We start from the raw sequence: 19,803 nt of genomic DNA on the forward strand, positions 1-19,803 counted from the left end.
CAATACGCTGACTACAATATGGCTTGCCTTTTGGCCAAGATCAAAGTGTTGTTCTTCAAATGCGGCACTTCCATTTCTCGTTCTCTTTCAGTGAAGGAGAAATCCTTCACGACTGAGACAATTTTTATCTTTGTACCTTTTCTCCACATTAAAAAAACGACCCTGGTGTCTAACTCTGTCCTATGGGGAGGCATTGTAAATAGGTACAATATCGCTGCTTTCAAGTCCAATGTAAACAAGTTCCTGATGAGCCATTCTTCTTAAGTAATCCAATTTGCCAAATTTGCACTTCTAATGATTACTATATTGTCCTTTTGACCACTGTACACTCATTAACCCTCGTCCTCGAGTGGCCTCTGGGCCTTGATAAGTGGTGATTCACTTGTAAAAAAAAAAAAAAAAATACATTGAGGGAGAAAAAAAAACTTTACTATTTTAAATAAATTAAATAATTCAAACATGAAATCCATTATATAATATAGTTATATATAATTCTAAGAAATTAACAAATACATTTGTAGTAAAATTTAAATAGTAACGGAACCCATGGAAATTCCACAGTTGTAACTTTCATCTGTTGCATATCGTGCTGTGCATTATATGGATGTCTATGTTTGGTGTGTACATTAACCCCCCAAAATTACTGTACCACCTCTGTTCAAACTGAAACATACATATCTAAGTACTCTGGTTAATGCAGTTTTAGAATTTGGGGGTAGAGTAGAACAGATATTACACCCTGACCCTAGTGAGAAGGCCAGAAAGTGTATTTTTCACAGTCAAAATAACGGTGACATTAGATGAAATTTTATATACAATGTGCATACAAAAATGAAATTGCCTATGCATATTATTATACAGACTAGATTTTTAGCTTGGTAAAAATGGCAAAAGTTATAGCCCAAATTGACGGTTGGATGTGATTAAATTTGTGCTCATTCTTTAATTAAATATTAATCCCTAACTGTGCATCAAAGAGATACTATAATACCTACTTCGCTGCACCTTATCACCAAAAAGGTCCATACAAAATTTCAGTTAGATCAGCTTAGTATTTTCAAAGAAAAAGTGGAATGCATGGACGGACAGACAGAAAGACAGAGAGAAATATAATATAGATAAATGAGTGTATGAAAATGCTTTGGATGGTAATTTCCATTTAAAGTTAAAATTAAATAAAGTGGAGAATTCTATATGAAATTAAAAGTTTAGAGTTGGGTTGATGTATACTGGTAGTTACATCATGGGAGGAAGTACATAGCAGAAAAGTGAGCAAATTCAAGTCTCTTGAATTGATCAGATGTGGATTTAGTGTGTTCCTTTATCCTATGGAGAGTGGGTTGGGGAAATGAAGTTCATCTTGATGTACTTGCTACAAATTATTGTAAGTAAAAAATCAAAACCCCCGAGCAATTATTGGAGTTATTTGTTGTTCTTTGTAATTGCCTCTATTATTCTAGCCATAATGAGAAGAAAAGATCAACATCTCCATGACTGCTCCATCACTACTACCACCACCTTTACAATTAGACATAACCAACTATTTCAGAAAGACATTTATTCTGTTAACGAAAAGGATTTTTGAAGATCTAAGAATTCCATGCTATGTTTATTTATTGCGGGATGGTGACAAGGGTCGGAAAATGGGATTGAAGAGCTAGTGTCCAGCAAAAAAAAAAAAAAGAAAAGAAAAAATGCCTGGTCAACCCCATTGGCAATCCCCAGTAGGGACACTTCAGGCTATTTGCAATAAACTAACCTATTCTCAAAGGAAGAAGGCAGAGCCTGGAAGAGTGGATGTCCTAAAACTGCATAGGACCAGCAACATACTACAATCAATGGGGAGGGGGGAACATTTCAAGAATGGCCTAAACCAGGGGGTCGGTAACTCATTCAATGCCACAGAAAAAACTTTTTAGTTTTTTTAAATCGGCCCATTAGAACTAGAGTTATCACTATTCAAAGTATCAAAAAAATGAGTGGTTCACTGGACATTTTACCTTAAGTCAGTCCTATTCAAATGCATATAAACTTGTGACTGAAAATGGTAGGAAATTAGCACAATTTACAGACTAACCCATCTTTAAAAAGCTGTATTTTCAGATCTTTTCAATATATTATGATGAAATTTTGAACATATCATAATACCATGAAGGTTCAGTTGGTGTTATTTATGACCATCTTACTTGGTAATTACGGACTAATTAGCATATTTCAGCTTTTAACAGTTTTAAGCAGAAACATCATAAAAACAGCTAAGAAAAATGGTAAGTAAGGCTTTATCATGGGAAGTATTATTCTGATGGACATCATCATTTCCCATTATAACATCATGAAAAATCCAAGATGGTGACCGGAAAATCACAGATGGCAACCAGGAATTCCAGGATGCCACTATGATATGAATCAAAGAAATTATTAACAAAACATGGCTTGTAGCATATCAAATTAAAGGAAATTTTGTACAAATCAGAATTATGTTTTCAAGTACATTAAACTAATTAGCATACTAATTAGAATAATTAAGTTTCATTTTAACGGCTTTCAGTAGAAGCATCATAAAAAAACAGTTTAAAAAATGGGAGATAAGACTATCATTATGCCAAATGTTATTCCGATGGATTTTATCAGTTGTCATCATTACACCATGAAAAATCCAAGATGGCAACCAAGAAATCCAGGACGGCAACCAAGAAATCGAGGACGGCAACCACGACACAATTCAAAGAAATTATTAAACTATGGCTTGTAGCATATCAAATGGAAAGAAATTTTGTACAGATTACAATTATGCTTTCAATTTCATTAAACTAATTAGAATAATTAAATTTCATTTTTAATGGCTTCAAGTTACCGTGACAATTATCGGGTGAGTTTCTTTCCTAGAACTGCTCATCTATGGTATACGACATAGCGAGACTGCTTCCCAGCTGACTACAACATTGTTTTCAAGTCCACTGTAAACAAATACTTATTGAATCACTCTTAAATATTCAAATTCTGCCCAATCACCACCATCATTCTCAATCATGATGTTGTGTTACCGTCTAACTGAGACTCATTTAATCCTTATCCTCAAGTACCCTTTAGGCCTTGATGAGTGGTAGCATCTTACTAAAAATAAATAAATAAATAAATAAAAAATAATGATAGTACTGTACTATTTTTTCCTACATTCACACTGTGTATGTTGGAAAACACTAGAAATGTACTTACACTTCCAAAATATTTATCAAGCAGTTCCACATATCTATGGATGATTTCAAGCGTAAGCAATTCATTATCTGCTGGTTCAATAGCACAACAGAAGTATAAACTGGCATATCTAAAGATGGAAAGAAAAAAAATATGAGAAAAACAAGACAAAGAAAAATGAAACAATGAAATAAATTTAAAAACAAAACAAATGCCATTATTTATTCACTTGTTTCAACATGAATACATTTGAAAGACAAAAATTTAGGAAAATGAATTTCATTGTTTTAACCTAAACTCAGGATTTATATTATACTATTCTCATCTGAACATATATCTGGCACATTCATGTTGACACACCGATTCTTGCCAGATCACAGAAATTAAGCAATTGTGAGCCTGGCCAATACCACATGGGTGACCATTTGGGGCAGCTAGGTACTGTATGTACTGCGCAGAGTTGTAGAAAATTCCGGGTTGGTATCTGGTGGCAGATTTCATTCACAGAGAAGGATACACCCTTGGATGAAGACAGAAAGCAACGGGAAACTACCGTCTTTACTTCCCGAGATTACCATAGCAACCATTACAGAGCTGAAAAGTTCAAGGTAACCATGGATTTATCATTTAAATAATAAAATTTTCATTGATAGTCATTGTAAATAAATTAATAGTTGTATTGTTCGTAAGTGAATGTTTACATTGTTGCATAAGTTTCGTTTGTTTTATGTAGATTAGACTTATTGCTATAGACAACACCACAAACACGAGCACAAAATTTGGTTATGACTATTTTGAGTAAGAAAAAGTTTTTGAATTGAAAAAAAAAAATCCAATTCTGTGAATAATGATTTACTATAAAAATATGCATTTAAAAATAATCCTATCATTTTTTGCAATAAATCTCATTTGAAAAACTACATAGTCAATGTTTATAAAAATCTGCTGATTATGACCATTCTCACATCTCAATTTAGGAACAGCATTCTCACTGTTACGTAAATCTAAAATACCATTTTCATAAAGTTAAAACAAAAACATAGTTAAAACATTACCTTTTGTATACAATCTTCAAATCTTTCCATTCCAAGAAACTGCACATCTTGGGTTTCCGGGCTAACACCAGGGTAACAAGTTCGCGGGTAATCTTCTTCTTTACTTTATCAGGGTGGGCAACGTACCATTTTTGAAGCCGAAGTTTGCCTTGGCGGCTGAACAATAACATAAATTGCATCTGAAATATTCAGAAAAAATAAAATAAATAATGGTATAAAAGACAATTAAATCTATATAAATAAAACAGTAGATATATGTATGTGTGTGTGTGTGTGAGAGAGAAAATATTTAATCATACCCTTAAACTACTGGTCACATAACAGTGACATTAACAGGAAATAGTATTCATATACCTAGGATGGTTTATAATGAGTAAAATCATTGTTTCGATGGATGAATAATGCATACAGAAATATGTTGACAAGTTGAAATGCAAAATGGTCATTTCAACTTGCCAACATTTTTATTACTTTTGAGCATGGGCAAATAACTTGAAGTGATTTAAAATTTTTCCCTTATTCGTTGATAGCTCAAATGGTAGGGAATGTGGCTGGAGCAATAAATGTTTTATTTTCCATTTTAGCTGATGGTACATGTCATTTTTTAAAATCTTTTGAAATCAGTATTATATCTTAAGTACAATATAATATTCAATAAAGAATTGGCGGTGTAATCTATAATATAAATCTCATGTGTGTTTAAAACGTATGTATGTATGCCTAAAACTTTCGACAGAGGCAGCGGATTTTCATGAGATTGGTATTATTTTGAAGCTCGACCCGTCGGCCGACAAATATAAAAAAATTGGCTAAAAACATTAATTCCTTCACTCTCAACTGGGCACTTTTCTACAGGGAGGGGTCGTTTTTTTTTTTTTGCTGATATTTTTGAAAGTCATCCATTCTTTTCAATTGACTAGCCTTAATTTAAACCTATGTCACTTCTGATTTGGCAATGGGCACAACAGCAAAGAGGTCATGTTTTTTTTCACATTCTTTTCCTCCTTCATGGTACCGGTTCAAGCCTGCCTGCCTACTACTACATTTTTTTTTTTTGCTCAACACACACCTACAAACACCCGAGCAATGCCAGGCACCCAAGTGTAATAATAAATATAAAATCTGCATGTATTAAAACATATTTAAGTATATTTTACAGCTGGATATAATATTTTAAAAGTATTTATTTTTCATGGTTATTTTAACTATAAATATGAGGGGTGTGCAATAAGTAATGCCCCTGACCCACTTCCAGTTGTCTGATCTAGCTGAAATTTTGCATGTGCAATGATTTATATCTCTATGGGTTATGTGGCAAATTACAGCTCTGAACTAATTGTGGTTTCTGTTTTACAGGTGTTTGAACTGAGTCAGGTGTGAAATGGAGCCTGTTGAATGTCAAGCAGTGATCCGGTTTTTGTATTTGAAAGGACACACACTACAGGAGACTTTTGATAAAATGAAAGAAACTTATGGTGATAATACTCCATCATATGACCTTGTAAAACGTTGGCATCATGAATTCAAACATGGCCGGAAGTCTGTGGAAACAGCTCCCAGACCTGGTCGCCCCACCTTCTGCCATTGATGAGGCATCTGTCAGTCAAGTTGAGGCTTCCATTCTGGAAGATCAGCGCATTACTATTCGTCAAATAGCCCAAGATGTCAAGATTAGTACAGGGTCTGTGGAAACTATCATTCATGACTATTTGCATATGCATAAGGTGTCTGCCAGATGGATTCTCAGGTTGCTCATACCATTCCAAAAGCGAGAACACGTCGAGTGCTCGAGGATGAATTTGGGGATGTGCCAAGATGAGTCAAAGTTTTTCAAAAGACTGATTACACAGGATGAAACCTGGGTCCATCACTATGATCCAGAGACCAAAGCCCAGTGAATGCAGTGGAAGCACTTGGACTCACCACCTCCAAAGAAGGCAAGGGTGCAGCCCTCCGCTGGCAAGGTCATGCTCACAGTCTTCTGGGACCAGGACGGAGTAGTGATGACAGATTTCCTGGCAAAGGGTACCACAATTACAGGAGCCTATTATGCTTCACTTTTGAGGAAATTAAGGGAAGCTATCAAAATCAAGATGTGGGGCAAGATTAACAAAGGTACCCTCCTCCTGTAGGACAACATTCCGGTCCACAACTCGCATGTCGCCAGATCAGAAGCACGGGCGTGTGGTTATGAAATCCTCCCCCATCCTCCTTACTCTCATGACCTTGCACCCTCTGACTTCCACCTCTTCCCAGCCATGAAGTTGTTTTTGAAAGGAAAGCGTTTCCCAGATGATGCAGCCTTGATTTCTGAAGTCACGTCATGGTTAGAGGACCAACCTGGGGCGTTCTACAAAAACGGTCTCCAGAGCTGCATTAAACAATGGGAGAAATGCATAACTCTGGGTGGTTCCTATGTAGAGAAAGACTAATAACTGTGCCAAGTTTAGTTGCTCTACTGCTATGGGAAGTGGGTTAGGGGCATTACTTATTGCACACCCCTCGTAGTTTTAATGATCCAAGATGAAAATAAAAAGATAGCTTCTCAATGTATTACCGTCAATGTTCTATGGACATTTCTACATCAATAATCAGACCACCATTTTCATCATTTACATAGAAAAAAAAACTACCAGACTGCAATACAATCTGATCCTGATTGTTATGAATGCAGACTATCAACAGAAGAAGCAGAAAGGAAACAATAGTCATGAAGACAAATACGGATTTGATTTCCAATCTAACCAGAACTGACCATGCCAAAATGTTGATATTCACCACCGTGTTCAGTTACGCCAATCTCAGACGAAATGAGAAAAAGTCATTTTTATATGATCCACGTATCTAACAAATCACTACCTCCTCTCAATGTATTAAAATAAATCCGCATCTACTTCAAAAGCACTTTTTTATATTATTGCTTTTATTCTATACTATGTTATTTATGTCTATTTCAGGAAAGTAAAAAAAAAAATAAAATGAACCCTAACGGCTTTATACTTCCCTTATTTTGTCCTTTACTCTTCATATTTCATAAGCAATCTTTCTGAATAGGGAGGAAGAATTACTGCGTGAGAATATATGTATCAAACATTTATTGTTGGCTGATTCTTGACCGTAAAGGAATTTTTTTTTTTTTAAACTCTTTACATCAAAGGGCTTCATGCTTTGTCTGGAGCGATTTTCAGTAAAAAAAAAAAAAAAAAAAAAATTGAACACTTTTGAAGATACAAACTTCAAAATAAGATAATTTTGTATTAGCTAAATAAGAAAAATGGAATCTGCTTTACCTATGTAAAGAACAAGTATTAACGTAATCTCAGAGGATTTCCCACATAAGTTAGTGATTGCTAAATTACTTGCTTCACTTTGTAGTTTGTGAATTATGACCGGGGTCGGGGAATCAAAATCAACAAGGGGAATAATTTATTTCTAATTGTAAAATATAAAAACAGTTGTCTCCCTTGCAACTTAACTTTTTAAAAATGTATATATATATATATATATATATATATATATATATATAAGTGACCGTGTCTGTGTACATTTCCCTACGCAATAACTGTCAATTTTTAGTCTACAGACTCGAAATTTGATATACAGGGTACTGAGATTTGGGAAAATCGATGTGATCGGTTTTTGGTTAGAAATTTGGCGATTAAGGGGTCAAAGTTCAACGATTTGACCTTTGAAAACTCTACCAAACTCCTCCGAGAATTTTGTGTCTACGCACTTGAAATTTTAGATATAGGTTCCTTGGACATGGATCTAACTTAATAACTTGATTTAAGCCCAAAACAATAAATTTTAAGGGGCCATAATAGGGGTAAAAGTTAAAAAAATTAACCCTTTTTTTTTTTTTTTTTTTGCTCAGCATACACTTCCAAACACCCGGGCAACGCCGGGCACCCATGCTAGTATACACACACACACACACACACACACACACTAGCTGTACCCAGCCACGTGCTACTATGGCTCAGTTTGTTTAAATGGAACACAAAAGCAAAAAAGACAAAATTGTGGATACATAATATTTTGAGATATTCCTTTTTCTGTGCAGATGTAGAGATTTTCTGATTTTCCGACTGTAGAACACGCAACATACACTTGCCTATGTGAGAAGTAATCAGGCTGTAGATGTAAGTCACATAAATGTAAAAATTGTCCCTGAGCATTATTAATAGTTATTGCCGATGCCAAGCGAATTGTGAAGTACAATATCTTAAATTAAAATGGTATATATGTTTAAATCATTCACTGCCTGTCTAGGTGTATCAAAAATTTGGAGGAATTTTTGACACCCCTAACAAAAAACTGCGAATAAAATATGAAAAAAACTTGTAATTTCTCTTTTTAAAGTGGGTTGTTTATTTTCTGTATGGAATATACTTCCAAAATCAACTATTAAAGTTGTTTAAAATAGAAATATTTTTTATTTTTTGAAAAATAGTGTTTACAAAGTGCCAGTGCTCATTCAACCAGCCATTTTTTTACGTATGAAATCAATTGAATTTTAGGAGTGAAATTTTTTTCAATTTTTAAACTTTAAAAATCTATCAAAATTTTTCTATTGGTTCAATTTTTACAATATTTTCAGGGTCAATGTGAAATTTTATGCTCTTTCCAATAAACCAAATATAATATTTTAGACAAACGTTTTCTTTCAAATTCACACCCCCATTTTGAAATGTCTATTAAAATTTTAATTAATTTATGTACCAAAGTTTTATATATCACAAATTGAAGATAAAATATCAATAAAGAAAATATTCTAATTTAAAACAAAACAAAAAAAAATAGTTTTTTGGAAATTTACCTGTAAAGTCCAAAGTGTAAAACCTTTTTTTTTTTGTTTTAAAAAACCACGTTGATTTTTTTTTTAAATGAAAGCTCATATAATAAATATTTTCGTAAATAATTTTCAAAGAAATTAGAAATTTTAGATATTTCACTTGTATTTACATCACGTCACGTGACAAAACAAACTTAGCCCATATCATTTTTTTTTGTTGTTGAATCATGGAAGACTTAAATAATTATGACATGACAATTAGGTAGATGACATTGCTTATTGTTGAAATTGACAAAAAAAAAAAATGTAAGTAGTTATCATGGTATTTTTAATTAAATATCAACCTTTCAGCTGTCGGATTTCACCGCAATAATGAAGAAGCATCCTTTTTATTGGCTGATCTGTACAATGAACACCCCATATATATTTTTTTGGTACTCTTGCAGAATTTGGCCTGGATCCTCAGGATTTTTCATCAATTATGGTTCGGGCTCAACCGGCAGTCACCGGATTAAGCCAACCAAAGTAACAGACGCAGACGAATTTTAAAAGAAACAAACCAGAAAGACAGAAATACAATAAATAAAAAAATCACAAAAATCTCCTGTAAATTTGACTGAATATATATTTTCTCAATAACATTTGCATTTTGTATTGTTTACTTACTTTTATTATTTTTTTTGCAATTTTTTTATCAATAAATGTTTTTTTTTCAAGAAAAGATGAATTTCTTTTTACCGTAAATTGTTAAGTTTTTTTTTGTTTTTTTTTTTAAAAGAAAATTAGAAATAAACATTCTTTTTTGTACACAGAAGTTTATTTTATAAGAAAAGATTTGTTTTTTATGAAAACCATAAATTGTAAGGTGAAAAGTTTTTCAAGAAAATTTACAAATTATTTTTTGTCAACAGATGTTAAAAAAATAAACAGAAAAAAATACCCCCCATCATCCAAGAAATAATTTTTAAAATTACATATTTTATACAAAAAAAACAAAAAGCAAAAATGTTGATTTAGTGTTTCAATATTTGAACAATGTTCGGCTTAATCCGGTGATTGCCGGTCGAACCCAAACCATAATAGTAAATAATGGGCAGTCAACGATTCCCCCAATATCAAACAATCATGATGTTGTTTGCACGGTAACCAAGAAGGCTAATCTGGTTGTCAGTCGGTTTGCCTCTAACTCCACATTGGACCCGGCATACCACTCCCTCTCTGTCTTTCCTTTGTGGACAGACGCTACACTAGATGATTGGAAAATCACCCCTTCTCAGGTACACAGTATCATAAAAAACCTAGACACCTCAAAAGCATGTGGACCCAATCTTATCCCGGCTGTGCTTTTAAAAAAATGCTCTGCTGAGGTTACTCCAGTTCTCTCCAAACTTTACAACAAATGCCTCAACGAATCTTGCTTTCCTGACTGCTGAAAAACCGCTTCTGTGGTACCAGTTTTCAAGAATTCTAGTGAAAGAACTGACCTATTAAATTATCGCCCCATTAGCCTTTTCCAGCTTTTCACCAAAATATTTGAGTCCTTAATTAATCAAGCTCTAGTCCATCACCTTACAGCTGCTAAACTCCTGACCGACAATCAATATGGATCTAGGAAAGCCCATTCCACAGAAGATACCCTAACTGTAATCTCTGAACATATATACCATTCACTGGACAAAACAGGGGAGGATAGAGTGGTAGCCCTTGATACATCTAAGGCTTTTGACAGGGTATTGCATGATGGTCTTCTAAGGAAAATTAGATCATATGGTATCACTGGAAGAATACATAATGTAATTAAATCTTTTTTAAGTAAGAGAAAAATCCAGGTTGTCCTCGACGGTCATACATCTAAACAATATGATATAAATGCGGGAGTACCTCAAGGGTGTATCCTTGGATCTTTATTATCCTTGATATTCATAAATGACCTCCCTGATAAAATTGTTTCTGAGATGGGTATATTTGCTGATGACACCACTCTCTATAACAGGCATGAGGGGAAAACAAATGGACACATACCTAAAGAAATGGCAGAAACACTAAAGAATGACCTAATCTGTAGTGGAATGGGGACAAAAATGGATGGTCACATTCAATGCTATGAGACTAAGCTTGTTTCCTTCAATATTTACAATAAACGTTCTCTACCACCAATAGCAATTGGCAAGAACACATTACTCGAAAGTACTTCCTTTAAACCCCTCGACCTAACATTTACAAGGAACATGAACTGGAATAGATACATTGAGAGCATTGCCAAGGCTGCTGCGAAGAAGGTGGGGTCTCTCTACCGTGCTAGAAAACTACTTATGTCTGAAAGTATCATGTACCTCTATAAGGCCACCATTCACCCATGTATGGAGTAATCTGATAGGTCCTGAACTGTCATCTAGGCTTTAGCCTCTATCCCATCGACAAAATGTTGCATCCCTCTGCCTGTTCTACAAGCACTTGTACCCCCTCGACGTGCACACCCCTAACAAACAGCTAAATCCCATCCCTTCACAATAGAGATCCCTAGGTGTAAAAAAGACTTCTACTCCAATAGTTTCTTCCCCAGAAGTGCTAGACTTTGGAACTCACTTCCGGGATTCTGCTTTCCCAACTGTACTGACATGCAGAAGTTCAAGTGTAATGTGAACATACATCTTGCTATTCATCTCCCTTCATAATACCCCTGCAACTTATATCCCTGATACTAGCCCTCTACTTCAAAGTGGCACTGCGCCTTGTTTGGGGTGGAAATTGAATTAAAAAAAAAAAAAAAAAAAAAAAAAATTGACAGAAAACTCAATATTTAAAGCTTTTTAGGGGTCGCTCAGTTTCTAACACAAGATAAGTAGATGTAGAAGTTTGTGGTGGTTTCATGATGAAACTTGTTATAACTTAGTGTTATTTTTTTTTAAGTAAAAATAATATTTATGTTTGGATATAAATTCCAACTCATTTCATTCTAAATAATTTAGGTGACTGAAATAGGAATCTTATTTGTCACTGAACAAATATACGTCAAATTACATTTGAATAATATTCACCTTGTTGCTAATATCCATTTTCGAAGAATTAACAGGAAAGCGATTACACGTGGTTAATTTAAATTTTAATCACAATTACATTTTCAATAATCACGTAATTACATTTTACTCATTTAAAACTTCTGAAACATTTCTAATATACCCATATTGAAAATTAGAAACTTTAAATAAATGAATGTTTCTTTAAAAAATAAAAATACCGCACATGTCCGCTCTTCTAACTGTCAGTTTTTTAAACAAATTCTGTTTACATTAAGCGAGATACTGTGTTGTGAAAGTTTAATGTTTTATCGATGTCACATGACTGGTGAAGTACCGGTGATATTTCTCCATGTAAAAGAATGGCAACATTGTTACAAAGAAAACCACCTAATTTATTAAATAAAAATTAAGTATAACGTTATAATTAAAAAGAGATATATAAAAACATGCACGAGTACGATGAAAATACCATACCAAAATGTCAAAGCAATTGGTCTAGTGGTTATTAAGATTATCGCTTAGTAACAAACATACTTTTAAATTTTTATATATATATATATATATATATATATATATATATATATATATATATACACGCACACACACACATATATATATATTAGTGATGGGACGATTTCAATATTTCCCTCGATTACTGATTCCGTACTAAATTGCAGATTCCAATTCTTTATAAATTTCTAAATATTTAACTATAAAAGTGTTATTTTGTCCAGATTACTGTAAAAACACATCTTAAATGTGCCTATATTTTCTCAAAACGTAAAAACACACTAGTGAGGGGATGATGTAGAAATTTTAGTCTTACTGGAAGTTTAAAATCAATAAATATTGATTATTTTACTATTACTACAAGCAGTGAAAGATGTTTCTTCAACCAAAATCAAATAAAGATAATTTAAATAGTTTTTGCATCGGAAAATAAGCGCAAATTTTTCTGATTCCGATCCCCCCAAAAACTCTGATTTTTCAGATTCACGATTAATCGTCCCAACACTAATATATATGTGTGTGTGTGTGTGTATATATATATATAAATATAGAAACCACATTTTTTTTATTCAAGCAAACTAAAGTAAATTTAAAGCTAATGCTCCCTTGTTCCCTTTTGGGAACATTGTCTAAACGAGCCACCATTGATTCACTAAGAATCACTTAGAGTGTTTTATTGGTTAACAATGATACTGAAGGTAATAAAAATGGCCAAAGGCATCCTTTTTAACATCATTTGAAATTTTTTTGATTCTTTGCTGGGCTACTCAATTTGCCCAAAATGTTAGATTTTCAGGTTAATTAATGGGGATTGAGAACAGGTACCGGAATTTTTTTATTTAAAATTTTTTTTTTTTTTAGATGTGGGTGTTTTTGAATAGATTGAACATGTTAGTAGTTATATCAATGGTTATTTACCACCTGCTGTATGACACTTGCAAGGTTTTGTTGTTTTCAGACTCTTTTACCTCAAATAAACCGATGTTCCCATTTGGGAACATCAAAATTCCAATAAAATTTTAGAAAAAATTATTTTTGAATTGGATTCTTGACATTCTAATATGCAAGTCAACAGAATTTCAAATTTAAGCAAAGGAAAGCACGCTTGGTGTTAAATGGGTTAAACAATAGAATTCCTCTGCTTGATTATATATATATTTTTTTTGTTTTAGTTTAAAAAACAATAGATTAATAAATATGCTCTATGTATCACAAGTATTTTCTATTATTTTTGTCAAATCATTTCTAGATAAAAAAAAAAACAAAAAAAAAAACTGAAAATGATTTGCAAAGAATCTAAAAAGTGCTCGTGATACACATATAGAACATTTAATCTTTTTGATTTTGAAACCAAGATTAATAAAACCAAATAAAAAAATTTTTTTTTAAATAAAAAGAATAATCAAGCAAGGAATTCTGTAGAGTTTAACAATGTTTTCTTATAGTTATTTATCTACATCACTATTTTGTCTTCTTTTAATGAGTCAGCTGATTTCAAATAGGTACACACACCTTTAAATCTAGTTACTGGTGACGGCTTGAGTGTTACAAATAAAGATAAAACAATTTACTTGTTCTGCATCAAGATCATCTTCCAAGGTAGAATAAAGGCAAAGACCAAAGAAAAGGTGGAACGACCATATCGCTAAGTGGATAGGAATAAATTTTGCCATAACTGAAGCAATTACCCACAACAGAAATGACCAGAAGTGGAAACAGCTGGTACTATGCTCACTTCTTATTGCAACACATCTGATATGTTGTTTTGAATTCAAAATGGTTCACTATCAAAAGAAAATTATAATTTTTATATTGCATTTATAGATTTAAAAGACTCAATTTTAAGATTAGGATCAATATGTAGTACCTGTTTCGTTCTTGTTAGAAGAGAAATACCATGAAGCCAATAGAGAGAGAAAACAGAACGTGAAAGAAAAAAAAGAGAAAACAAAACGGAGGGGGAGAGGAGAGGAGGGAGAGAAGAGTAGAAAGGGAGGAGGAGATGAGAGGAGGAGTAGAGACGAGGAGGAGTAGAGACGAGGAGGAGTAGGAGTAGGGACGAGGAGGAGGAGTAGGGACGAGGAGGAGGAGGAGGAGTAGGGACGAGAGAAAGGAGGAGGAGTAGAGACGAGAGAAAGGAGGAGGAGTAGAGACGAGAGAAAGGAGGAGGAGTAGGGACGAGAGAAAGGAGGAGGAGTAGAGACGAGAGAAAGGAGGAGGAGTAGAGACGAGAGAAAGGAGGAGGAGTAGAGACGAGAGAAAGGAGGAGGAGTAGAGACGAGAGAAAGGAGGAGGAGTAGAGACGAGAGAAAGGAGGAGGAGTAGAGACGAGAGAAAGGAGGAGGAGTAGAGACGAGAGAAAGGAGGAGGAGTAGAGACGAGAGACATCCAGAGGATGAATATTTTTTCTGCCAGAGTTAAGATGAGATCAAATTCCAATACACAATGTCTGGTTTCATCAGGACGGAGCGACAGCACATACCACCAGGAATTCAATGGAAGTTCTGACAAATTTTTGTCGAACAGCTTATTTCAAGATTTGCTGAAAAATCCATGGCCTCCACGGTAACCCTGACCTATTCAAATGCGATTTTCTCTTGTGAGGATATGTTAAGGAATGTGTTTAATCAGAAAAAGTTACGTAGCATTGAAGAATTAAATTAAGATATTCATCTTTAATTGCAGAAATAGTCCGAGATCTGCTACAGAGAGTGGATGCAAACGTTCATAAACGCATTCATATCTACATCACTGAAATGAACATCACATGAAAGATATGTTTCACATTTGACTTTATAAAATAGCAAACCTTTTTGAATAAATTGACGAAAAAAATTAAAATCTTATATTTCATAATTTTTTAAAAACACCTGTTATTTCTGCCCCACCCTGTATAAAGCCAAATTAATAGAAATTTGTAATGCTCAGAACTGACTGATTAAAATCAGTGGGTTTTTTTTTTGTTTTGTTAAATGTTTTTTAAAGCGATGCATAAATTGGTCATCTCACTCATGCTGTGAAACAGTATTTTGTTATAAATGCACCATCATTTGCAGATATTTTAATTAGCTTAGCGCATATTGTATTATAGTGATTCAAGTCTGAATTAAATGCTAGAAATGTACGAGTCAAAGAATGTGTCTAGTTAAGATTAAGGTGGATTAAAATAAGATTAATTCTCTCCTTTATTCCCCCAAAACTCTGTTCAATTGTGTATTCTAAAACAACATTTAATATTTAAAGTATTAAAACATTAGGTCAATAATGATCTTTGTAATTATAAAAAAAATTAAAAATAAAATATAAAATTAAACCTTAAAAAAAAAATTTACAAAGTTTTGCTTACAAAAAATACCAAATCTTCATTAGTAACACATCTTTATTGTTTCTTTGTTATCAATACCTTTCATCCTATGAAATCAGTTTTTGGTTATAGTTTGTCAGTTTCTTTTTAGGAGATCACCGCAGCATGTTTTTAAAAACAATAATGTAATTAAATTCCTTGACTGGTTAAAGATTATTTTCATTCAGACACCATCTTAAAACAAAATGAAACATAACTCTGTATTGACAAATACAGAATTAAGTTCCTATGTTTGGAACAAAAATAAAAAATAAATAAAATAAAAACACTACAGTTAATACAACATGATATAAAAAAATTAACATACAATCATTTGAATCGTAGGGTTCATATGCCAAGAACGGATTATACTTTAAAGGCTAATCTATTCATCTATTCCATTGTTAGAGGATTTTATTTTATTCAATGTCCATCACGAGCCAGTGCATTTATGACTTGTAATAAAATCCTTTTATTGAGGAGAATCAACAAGGGAAATTATAAGAACATTAGTTACTACCTACCTACATGACCTATCCTGATATCTTAAATCCATGGGCGGATAATACTATAGTCTCGTATCTATTTATATTCAAGTTACATATGTGCATATACTTAGATATATATTTCTATAAGATTCTCTCCTGAATTCATTAACCGATCATTATAAATATTGAAATAAGTGCTAGGTGTAAGGATGGGTAATCTGGACTATATTTAGCTTGATTTAGTTTTATGTGAATGTTATAAAAAGTGAGTGGAAGCTCTTTGTGCAAATTCAGATGCATTTAATTTTTGCAAAATTTTAAGAATCGGTATAAACATCAATATTCTGCTTGTTCCTTCTTTAGTTTGTACATTACGGTTTGAAAAAGGCCAAATTTACAAAATTTGGCTTTAAAAGGCTAATATAGCAACTATGGACAAGAATGTGAGTGATTACCCTTTGATGTAGTCTCGTTTTCGAATATCATGATAATAATATATGATTATTGTTGTAATGGAATGGAAAAGGAACTTGTAGGATGTTCAACATGTAGTGGTTCTTCAAAGAAAGAAGTTAGCAAAACGTTATGTAAAAACAAAAGAGAACATTCAAAAGAAACAGGGTAAAAAAAAAGAAAACATTGTCTGCCAAGAGGTGCTGGACTGAAGTAGTAAATTAAAGATTATCTCTTACAATGTGGTTTTATTATTTGTATTGAACTATGTAGCACAATATTACTTTCTGAGTATTTATTAGTACTTATTAATTTATCTCATTTGGGTAAGTGCTATATTTAAAATACAATGGACACTATTTTTATAGAAATGTTAATAACTCATATTTGCTGCATGTTATTGGTTTTCCTATCCCCAAAAAAAAAAAAAAACCTAATTTTTAGCGCCAGCCAGGAAAATATCAGCTTTATCAAAACATTTGTTGATTAAATATATTTCTTATTCTGTGGAATTTCCTGGAGCTCCAAATTTCAATTTCTTTGGAGTATTTTAAAGGGTTTTTAGGGGGCATAACATGAGCACAATATTTCATTTGAAAATTCAAATATTTCAGATTTACATTAATTCTGATTCCCAGCAAGATTCCCTGAAAGCCAATTAGTTCTTCTGTCCCCCTTACATTTCAAACAGATTCTTGATTCAAAATCATGTGATGGATTTTATCAAAATTGAAATAATTCTAGACCTAATGTTTCGTAACATTATGCATTCATTTTAATATTCCTAAAGAGCATGAAAATGGTGTAAAACAGTTATGATCAGGGTATTCTTTTTGTATCTTGATTTCACATATTGTCATCAATAATATACAGCCTAAAAACTGGATATTTTATTTTGATTTTTCAGTTTCCTTTGTGAAAACTTGGACCAAATTTTATTTAATTTCCATTAAAATTGTATCCTACTCAGAATTATTTTACACTGGTGACATATTTCAATAATAACCAACAAAACTTACGAAACAAATGAAGCAGCAGTAACAGCAATCACATTAACACTGTGCAATATAGCTGATATTGTAGCAGATCGAACTGAACATTTTAAGGTCCCATTTTTTATTCTCATCATAGACATTTCTCCCCTCCTCCTTTTCAATTGTAAAAATCCATTATTTAACTCATTAAGTCCCAGGGTATCTAAATATTTTACTACTAGCAGGACCTGTGGAAATTCCACAGGAGACTCATATGTAATATATTGATGTTGGCATTCTGTACATGTTCAGTGTAAATGGAGATGCTCTGATATTATTGTTTGTTAAAACTGCAAAAGTATTTAAGCTAGCACAAACGCCCGGCAAAGCCCGACCATAAATTACGCTTAAATACGATATTTTAATTCTTGCAGATTTTGCATATATTATTATAGAGTTAATGTGCTATCAATTTTTATATTATAAAATTGCGATTTCAAAAATAACAAAAATACATCCATATGACTTGGGTGCATTAGCTTGAATCAAAACCAAAATAAAACAATATTAAAAAAAATTTTATGAAAAAATATATATGTATATATATATATATATATATATATATATATATATATATATATATATATATATAAAACTTGAGTTTCTTCCGCCATAACCGAAACCAAAACTTATGAAGAATTCTTGATAAAATTATTTATATAAAAAAAAACAAAAAAACAGATGATTTAAGTGCCATCAGCTATAATCGAAACTAAAGCCACAACTTATGAATTCTTGGTAAAATTATTTATGACAAAAAATGAAAGTGCATAACAAATGATGTACCTAGGACAGAGTTAGACACCAGAGGCGTTTTTTAACGTGGAGAAAAGGTACAAAAATAAAAAAAATTGTCTCAGTCGTGAAGGACTGCTCCTCCACCGAAAGAAAACAAGAAATGGAAGTGCAGCATCTGAAGAACAGATACTACACTTTGATCTTATGATGTAAGCTGTAAGTGTGATACAGAAAATAACACACACGCTACCGTATATATATAGATTCAGTTGAAACTTTGGGTTTGTTTTACTGTACACATAGATTCGAAAAAGTTGTCACAAAACAAATATAGAACAAATAAATGTTATCAAAGGCAAGATAAGTTACTTTTCTACCTAACTGGATATGTTTTTAGTGTTTATATTTAATGTAACATGTTTATTTAGCTCGAAAAACACAGCGTTTACTGATGTATTGGAAAATTTAAAATGGCGGCCGACTCTTTCTCTGAGACGGTAAGTTTGGGAAAATGAGTTATAAATAAAAAAAGTCAAAATACTGTTAAAAACCCACCAAATATATGTCAGCGTATGTCATGGTAACATATATTGAGCAAGTTTCTAACAGTATTTTATCTGGATTTTTATTTATAACTCATTTTCCTAAACTTACTGTCTCGGTAAACACTATGTTTTTCGAGCTAAATAAACATGTTACATTAAATATAAACTGAAGTTGAAGTCCAATCTAAACAAATTCAAAGTCCAAGGGACAGGAAAGCGGTTCGATCAGTACACACACACACAGACACGGTGACACACCACCAACACGAACCAGCGTACACAATTACCAACCAGCCGATCTTTCCTTACTGCTTGCCTTCCAAAACGACCTGAATTTATAGTTGTCGAAGACCAACTGATTTGCATACATGCACAAGATTTTGCAAGAGTTTCCGAGATCATACCATTACAAAACGCTGTCGGCGCCATCTTGGAATTCTTTTCCTATCCTAGCTTCGCAGTGATGACAAAGCACACACACACACACCTAGGTCATTTGAACGGTAAGCCCTCATTTTCACAGCTTTTGCCACACTCCCCCGATATCATTATCACAGAGCGGCAAGGAGGCGGTGACCTCCTTCTTCGGGTGCTTCTACGGAGGGGCAGACAGGGAGCCTCGTCTTC

At 33.0% G+C, this 19,803-nt stretch overlaps 1 protein-coding gene across 8 annotated transcripts in view; it reads right to left on the reverse strand.

Annotated features, from left to right (window-relative positions):
- Nucleotides 1–19,803, reverse strand: part of LOC145292965 (AP-1 complex subunit sigma-2) — a 143,114-nt gene that overhangs the window by 107,514 nt on the left and 15,797 nt on the right. For all 8 annotated transcript variants that reach the window (XR_013869633.1, XR_013869634.1, XR_013869632.1 and 5 more), the window contains exons 2-3: nucleotides 4,251–4,429; nucleotides 3,217–3,325 (exon numbers count right to left, since the gene is read on the reverse strand). Coding sequence is in view for 5 of the 8 variants with exons in the window: in XM_080139195.1 (XP_079995321.1) it covers nucleotides 3,217–3,325; nucleotides 4,251–4,429 (288 nt within the window). In the remaining 3 variants the exon portion in view is untranslated. The remainder of the gene's footprint in view (nucleotides 1–3,216; nucleotides 3,326–4,250; nucleotides 4,430–19,803) is intronic.

This window comes from Euprymna scolopes, chromosome 14 (genome assembly GCF_053919585.1).
Source record: "Euprymna scolopes isolate OS-2025 chromosome 14, ASM5391958v1, whole genome shotgun sequence".
Classification (NCBI taxonomy): domain Eukaryota; kingdom Metazoa; phylum Mollusca; class Cephalopoda; order Sepiida; family Sepiolidae; genus Euprymna; species Euprymna scolopes.